We start from the raw sequence: 8,741 nt of genomic DNA on the forward strand, positions 1-8,741 counted from the left end.
GGACCCAGGAGAATAAACCCTGACATTCTTTTCTTCCCACCCTGTCCTCTAACATTGATCTAGTACTTCCTGTTGACCAGAGAAGAAGGAGGCCTGGTTGAGCAAAACCATGGAGGCCCGCCATGGAGGAGAAGAGTGAGAATAGATCTGAAGAGCTGAGAGGAGTATATCTTGCTCACTTTCCATCACTTTATTAAATTGTTTTTCTTGGTAAGATGGTGAGCACTCCTATTTTGGAAAAGAGAGAACACAGGAGAAATAAGTAAATTGTCTTCCAACTTAAATTTGTATGCTTAATGTTTATTGACCTCCACTCTGGGTCAAACATTAAAGTAGATCTGGGGATAAAGAGGTGAAGAAGGCAGATACAGCTTTCCTTCTCTGTGGCTTATTTAAAGGGTTTTTGAATGGAAGAGTGAGGTGATTTGGTCTTAATCTGTATATCAACAGTATGTAAAACAAGAACTAAGAGTTGGTTAGAAGCCATAGCTCTTAACCACTGCCCTACCAGGGCCCCTCGTATACAGGTATATATATACTTATATATGTGTGTGCTTCTATGTGTATGTGTTGTTTTTGTTGTGTGCTGTGGGGTTGGTTTTTACTCATAGTGACCCTATATGACACAGTAGAACTGCCCCATAGGGTTTCCTAGGCTGAAATCGTTATGAGAGCAGATGGCGAGGACTTTTCTCCCACAGAGTGACTCATAGGTTTGAACTGCCAATATTTCGGTTAGCAGCCAAGTGCTTAACTGTTGTGGCACCAGGGCTCCACACCCACACATAGATGAGTTCCCTAACATTTCTTGCTGGCCGAGAAGGAATTAGGTTTATTACATGATGAGATCCCTCTGTCTGGATATCCTCCAGCAAATGGCCGGTGACCACTTGTCACAAGATGTTGTAGATGGCATTCCAGCACCAATAGAAAAAGCTGGATTAGACAGCCTCAGTGGTTCTAATCTTTTGTAAAATAGAAATTGCGTTTTTTTCTCTTCTTGTACACCGTAAAGGAAAAGAGTTTGTATTTTTAAAATGCTTTGGTCTTATTTGCAAATCCAAAATCTCATGACCCTGCTATTAAAAATGTTGTCTTTACAGGATAATCGCAATTTCTGTGTCCATCATCAGCACTGAAATGAAAGAAAACAGGATGAATGTGACTGATTTAATTCTAATAGGACTTACACAGAATCCTCAGATGAAGAGAATTCTAGTTGTTGTGTTGTTTATCACCTACATTGTCACCGTCTCAGGAAACCTGCTCATTGTGGTCACCATAATCTGCAGTCAGACATTGAAATCCCCAATGTATTTCTTCCTGGCCTTCTTATCTTTGATAGATGCCTGCTACTCCTCTTCCATAATCCCTAAAATGCTAGCTGACTTGCTCTCTGAGACAAAAACCGTCTCCTTCAATGGCTGCATGACACAGATCTTTACTGAACATTTCTTAGGTGGTTCTGAGGTTGCCCTCCTTGTGGTCATGGCCTATGACCATTATGTGGCCATCTGTAGACCTCTGCACTATGTGACCATCATGAACCACCATGTATGCTGCCTTTTGGTGGGGGTGTCTTGGACAGTGGGTTTTCTCCACTCTATCGAACAGATTCTTGACGTTTTCTGGCTCCAATTCTGTGGCCCCAATATTATGGATCACTTCATGTGTGACATCTTTCCACTGATACAACTTGCCTGCACAGACACTTTCCTTGTTGGTCTCTTGATTGCTGCCGATGGTGGGGTAATCTGTGTAATAACCTTTGCAATGTTGTTGATGTCCTATGTTGCCATCCTATATCACCTGAGGACTCAGAGCTCTGCAGGCAGGAAAAAGGCCCTCTCTACCTGTGGTTCCCACATCACTGTTGTTGTCTTGTTCTTTGTGCCCTGTATTTTTATGTATATGCGACCAGTAGCCACCTTCTCCATGGATAAAGCCGTAACTGTATTCTATACTCTTGTCACTCCCATGTTAAATCCCATTATCTACACAGTAAGGAATGCAGAAGTAAAAAATGCCATCAAAATGTTATTGAAAAGAAATGTAATTTCAGATAATAAATGACACAATATGAAGATTTTATTTCTATCATAATCTTTACATTTTTGTTTTATGTTACATACATATATGTGTAAAAATGTATATGTTTGTGTTTGTGTACATATACATGTAGCTCTTTCTCACAGATATCACTTAACTTCCATAGAACCTTTGTGCAAGAATGGCATGGAGGTGGTGTCTGACCTCCTTTATCTCCACAAAGAGGAAGAAGAATCAAAATTAGAAACCCAAGCCTGATTCCTTGTGGAAGTCAGGCATGCCTCCTCTCTCCACCATCTTTACTGATTCTGACACCAACTGCCCCTCCTATGACACTCTCTACTTCTCTGCTGGGTTCAATAATTCATTGCAATAGCCACACAGAACTCACAGACAATACTCACTATTATGGTATTTATTAGGGAAGTAACAGTTACAATTCAGGCCCAAGAACATTCAAGAGACAGTTCTTCCATAAGAACAGCCTCTTTCCAGCTGTGCTGAAAGGCACACCTCTCCCTGGTCCTAGACATATGCCCAAAGGCACTCAACTTTCTCCATCAGCCTGGAAGCCCACCGGGCAGTTGCCTGCTGCTGGGTGTCTCCTACTGCTGGGTGTCTCCTACTGAGTCTTTTCTGCCACCGCTTCTCACCATCTTCAGGGTTACAGCTCACTCTCTCTGTTGGTCTCCTGCTTCCAGGAGCTTCTCAGCACAGGGACCCTGGGTCCAAAAGGCGTACTAGCTCCTGGCTGTTCTTCCTTGGCGGTGGTGGAATCTTCTCTTTTCCCCCTCTAGGGTGGCTGATTTCAAGCCCAGCAGGATGGCAAAACTGACCAATCCCTTTGGTGGGCCATAATTACCCTACCACTCAATCGCACCCAATCACTTGGGTGGGGATTACAAGACAATGGCTATAAAGTCCTCACAAAAGTCATCCATCACACCACACTTTGCAACAATTGTTCTGATTTTACAGATGAAGAGAAATAAAGTTAAAAGAGGCTAAATGATCAGCCCAAAGTCCGAGTCGGTGCTATTTGGATTGTTTTAATTCTAAATCCCATGCTCTGTTTACCATTTCAGATGGTATCAGAAACAAAGGCAGCATTTATATCAAAGCCTTTCTTGTTTTGTTACAAATTGAAAATTCTGTTCTCTAATTGCAGAGTTGTATAACAGACCTGCACGTGTAAGCTGTTGGCACTCAGAACCTGTATTGCCTACTGGTATCTAGGACAGTGCAGAATACAGTTTAGAAAGAAAATACTTGCTGACACTCTCTCGGTACACTGCCAATATACCAATGTTTAAAATTATATGGGCTTCTTGTTCTGTTGAGTAAAAGTTGACAGTAATAAAAATTAATTGCATTTAAACCTATGTGAAATTTTAAAGTGTCCTTTGGTGGTCACAATGACCATATAAAACTGAAATTTAGTTAGTGTTATTATTTTACAGACAAAAAAATGGGCGGGGCTGTAAAATTCAAATAATTAGATCATAGAACAAATAAGTCAACCTTGAGCTCAAATATTCTCTCTTCACATCCTGTGAACTTTTCATTATATGTATACTTCTTTGGTGCTGGTACTTATGGTCTGTTTTTTTAAAACTGTTTTTTTTTTTTTAATTGTATGTCATACCTATTGCCGTTGAGTTGATGTTGTGCTCTTAGTGACCCGACAGTACCCTATAGACCAAAGAGCGACTGATGCATTTTAACTGCTGAACTTTTGGTTAGCAGCCAAACTCTTCTTAACTACTACTCCATCAGGGTTCCATATGTGGTAGGAAGTGATGTTTTATTAGACACAAAATAATTTGAAAAAACAAACAGATTGCCGTCTAGCCGATTTGGGCTCATAGAGACTCTATAGGACAGATTAGAGCTGCCCCACAGCATTTCCAAGGAGTGGCTGGAGGATTCAAACTGCTGACCTTTTGGTTAGCAGCTGTATCTCTTAACCACTGGGCCACCAGGACTCCTTAGTAGTACTTAAGTGCAGATTTTTTTCAAAAGCACATGATAACATAACAATTTCACTGCTAAAATTTGGCTATATAATTAGTTACTGGAATCTAACATTGTTAAGTATATATCTGAGACTTCTCTGGCAAACTGCTTTCAGAGAAGGCTTAAGCATAAGGCTTATAAGAAAAGAGAAATCATTACTCCTCAGTTGATCAAAGGAAGATCTCTCAGCTAAACAACTTACCTAACTCGTAAGAGTTTGTTGCAAATAACTTCTGATTCTTTTCAAAAATGAAGTCTGCTACCACAAGACAAATGTATGTCATAGTTGTCTTTACAGCTACCTGTTTTGACAGAGAGTTCCATCTCATGGGTATCATATGTTTTACTGAAGAAGTCAGAGGACTCTATGATGTAATAACATTTAGCAAGGCTATTATGATTCTGAAACACAACGGTGGTTAACAATATCAGCTTCAGGATTAGTGGACATGGGTTTTCTTTCTTACTGTGCCACAATCTCATTGTCTGATCTTAAACAGGTCTCACTATTTCTATAGGCAGTTCACTGAGGTAATTTAGAAAGTGTCTTAGTAATTTAGTGCTGCTATTTTTATAAAAGAAATAGCCCAAGTGGACAGCTTCAAGAAAGAGAAATTTATTCTCTCACAGTCTAGTAAGCTGGAAGCCCAAAATTCAGGGCATCAACTCCAGGGGAAGGTCTTCTCTGTCGACACTGGAGGAAGGTCCTTGTCATCAATCTTCTCCTGGACTAGGAGCTTCTCTGTACAGGAACCCCGGGTCCAAAAGTCATGCTCTGCTCCCGGCACTGCTTTCTTGCTGGCATGAGTTCCCTCACTCTCTGCTTGCTTCCCTTTCCTTTCATCTCTTGTAAGATAAAAGGTTGTCAGGTCACACCCCAGGGAAACTCGCTTTCCATAGAATCGCAGATGTGACCTGAAGAAGAGTGTTACATCACACACTAATCCTCTTTTACCACAGGTAGAGATTATGATTTATAACACATAGGATATTGTAACAATTCAGCAGAAATGTGATGGTGGTTTGCACCAGGATGGGAGTAGCAGAAGTAGATATGATGTTAGCTTTAATAGTACCTGCTGATGGACTTGATGTGGGGCATCATAAAGAAAGAAGACTAAAAATTATTCCAAAGTTTTGGACTTCTCCCTCTGAAAGACAGTGTTGCCCTTTATTGAGACAACTTCACATACAGATGCCATGATTAACACGGCTAACTTTACTTGACTGCTTTTCAAATGCCAGATGCATTTAATCCTTGTATCAATATTGGGTCATACACTATTATTATCTTCATTTAGAAGATGAAATAACTTAGAGAGAGGGTAAGGAAGTTTTTTGATGTTAGTCAATAGGTCATAACCCTAGACTTACACTGAAATAAAGCTAACAAAGGTAATTCTGTAAAATGTGTTTAACCTCTGAACCTTTCAACTATTTTCTGTCAAATGAGGACAACTAGCTTGAAGTATGCCTGTGAGAGTGACTAGACTACTAGCTCTGCAACTGGCCCAAAGTAGGTGCACAATCAATGTCAACTACTTTTATTCCTATTGAAATTTTTAAGAGTAGGGTATGTTTACTGCATGTGAAAATGGATAACATATGTCTGTGACTATTAAAATTATAGTGATCTCTCTGTGAGGCTGTATCTGTGCCACCCAAAAACACCTAGTTGTAAAAAAGAATGAGGGCACATTTTTCTCTCATTTATCTGCACTCTTTTTTTTCTTCTTCTTCTTTATGCAAGGTTTTTAACCACCCAGCGTAAATCTTTTTTTCTTCTTTGTCAAAGTGATTACCAGCTATTTCACACACACACACACACACACACACATACTCGCACATCACCACCAACACCACCACCAATATCACCATAATTAATGGTTAATATTGGCATTGAGTAGATAAAGGTAAAATTTGTCACATGATTAGTGTTTTAATGTGAATGTCACATCTAATTTTCTGACATCAATATATAGATTTACTTACAAGGGTTCACACTCACTGATTCCCTCCCTTACAATCCCACACTTTTTTCTACCTAATTGCTCAGCATTCCCCACCCCCAAAAGATCTCTACTGTCCACTGGTCTCCATCACCTTCTCATACCTCTTTCTTTTCTCTACTTCCATTTTTGTGATCTCATACTGAGTCCCAAGAAAATGAAGGACTGAAGAAATTAAGCCTACTTTCTCCATAGTAGATATGAAAATGATTCATAAATTACAAAGTTCTATGTAAATGTTAGACATTATTATTACATGCAATGATCAAAAACTAATATTAATTGATCGCTTTTTATATTCTTATATGCTAGGCACTGTGCAAAGCACTTCACTTAAATTACCTCTTTTTTTTTTTTTTTAAAAGCACTATATATAGTAGGAAAGTTATTCCTTCTATTTTACATATTGAAAAATTGAGACAATGAAAGAATTATCCTTTTACCCCAGGACATATAGTTAGTGAGGAGCAGGTCTGAAGACCTAATTCAAGCCCCTCTAGCCTCTAGTCATTCTCTTGACCTTGACTGCTTGTTATTCCTCATGTAAAAACTTACCTAGGTAGTTAGCATGACTCTTCTTTAATATTCATCTCTCAACAAAGGCTTTAAGAAGACTCTCATCCTAACTCATGGAGCCATAAGAATGGATTCAAAAAACACTTCTGGATTTGAACTATGCCTATGTCTCTACTTCCTCTGAGAATCTCCCATCTTCCCTTTAGGTGAATTTAAAACTATTAATATACTTAAAAATATATATATATACTGGTGGCACAGTGGTTAAGAGCTACAGCTGTTAGCAAAAAGGTTGCTGGTTGAAATCCACCAGCCACTCCTTGGAAACCGTATGGAGCAGTCCTCCTCTGTCATGTAGGGTCTTTATGAGCCAAAATCGACTCAAAGGCAATGGGCATATACTTATTTATTTCAAATCAGCTAATAACACATTACTACCCCTGTCAAAATAGTATTTCTAAGCAGCCCTAAATTTGTTATTAAAACTGAGTAGTTCCCTGGGTGGCATAAACAGTTTTCATTTGACACTAACCAAAGGTTCGTGGTTTGAACCCACTCAACAACTCCATGGAAGATAGGCCCAGTGACCTGCTTCTGTAAAGACTACAGACAAGAAACCCCTGTTCAGAAGTTCTACTCTATAATATATGGGGTCACCATGAGGCCAATCAATTTGATGGCAATAGGTTTGATTTTTATTTTTTGTATCATATATTGAGCACTAAGTATTTACAAGGAAATTTCACATTTAAACTCAAATAACTCCATAAGTACGTTATTCCTAATTCATAGATGGGAGAGGTGAGGCTCAGGATGTTTCGTTTCACTTGTCCAGTGTGGTATAACTACTAAGCAGTAGAACTAAAAGCCAGCTTATTCTGTTTCAGTTCCATTATGTTCTCTGTCTAACTTAAGAGTTCTCCAAAATCAGAAGTCTCTGAAAAGAGTTGGATCATGTTTCCTACTGAGCAGAGTAATAACCTACTCATATTACATTATAATGAGAATTTTCTGAGAATCTAAGTACATGGAGGCCAGAATGTGATCTATAAATACATAAGTAGATAGATGATAGATGACAGATGGATGGATGGATGGATGGATGGATGGATGGATGGATGGATGGATGGATGGATGGATGGGTGTGTGGGGTGGGTGGATCGGCAGGTAGGTAGGTAGATTCTTTTCATTTTAAAAATGAGGAAACTGAGATTAAGAAAAGAAACAGACATTTACAAAATTGCACATTCAGATGGTGGTAGATTAAGGATGAGAATTCAGGTTTCCTGAGTCTCAACCTGTTTACCTTTTCCCTACATGGAATAGCTGATAGTCTCACTTTTTACACAGTAATTCAAACAAAAGTTATTGTTTTATTTGCCTAATTGATCTATATAATTGTCCCAATTACTGTAATGAATTGAATTGTGTCCCCCCAAAATTTGTGTCAACTTGGCTAAGCCATGATGTCCAGTGTTGTGTGATTGACCACAATTTTGTCATCTGATGTGATTTACCTATGTGTTGTAAATCCTATCCCTATGATGTTAATGAGATGGGATTAGTGGAAGTTATGTTAATGAGGCAAGACTCAATCTACAAGATTAAGTTGTTTTAAGCCAATCTCTTTTGAGATATAAAATAGAGAAATGAACACAAGCACTTAACCATTGTACCAAACTACTATAAAACAATTATAAACAGAGAAGGCACCTGTGATTTATCACCTAAGTCAACAAGAATGTAGTCTATTTTACTGAGAATCAGAAAGGCATTTATTACATAAAACAAAACAATCTGTTCCAAAAATATTTAATATTTGTTGTGTGTCTTAATTACCTAGTGCTGCTTCGGTTTTGGGTGCTGTGGCATAATGGTTAAGAGCTATGGATGCTAACCAAAAGGTTGGCAGTTCGAATCCACCAGGCATTCCTCAGATATCCTATGAGGCAGTTCTACTCTGTCCTATAGGGTCACTATGGGTCGGATTGATTTTTTTTTTTTTTTTTGCTATAAACACAAATAGCAAAATTAGGTGGCTTTAAAGAAATTTATTTTCTCATAGTTCTGAAAGGTAAAAGTCTGAATCAGGGTCTCAGCTGTGTCAGTAGCACTGGGCATTCCTTGGTTTCTTGACATTCTTTGGCTTGT

At 38.7% G+C, this 8,741-nt stretch overlaps 1 protein-coding gene across 1 annotated transcript; it reads left to right on the top strand.

Moving 5' to 3' along the window:
- The first annotated feature begins 1,140 nt into the window (after positions 1-1,140).
- Positions 1,141-2,325, top strand: LOC135231820 (olfactory receptor 4C46-like). Its single transcript, XM_064289012.1, has one exon. It carries the CDS (start codon positions 1,141-1,143, stop codon positions 2,071-2,073), a length of 933 nt encoding a protein of 310 aa, XP_064145082.1. The 3' UTR covers positions 2,074-2,325.
- Positions 2,326-8,741: the final 6,416 nt, after the last annotated feature.

Source organism: Loxodonta africana, chromosome 7 (assembly GCF_030014295.1).
Source record: "Loxodonta africana isolate mLoxAfr1 chromosome 7, mLoxAfr1.hap2, whole genome shotgun sequence".
NCBI classification, from domain to species: domain Eukaryota; kingdom Metazoa; phylum Chordata; class Mammalia; order Proboscidea; family Elephantidae; genus Loxodonta; species Loxodonta africana.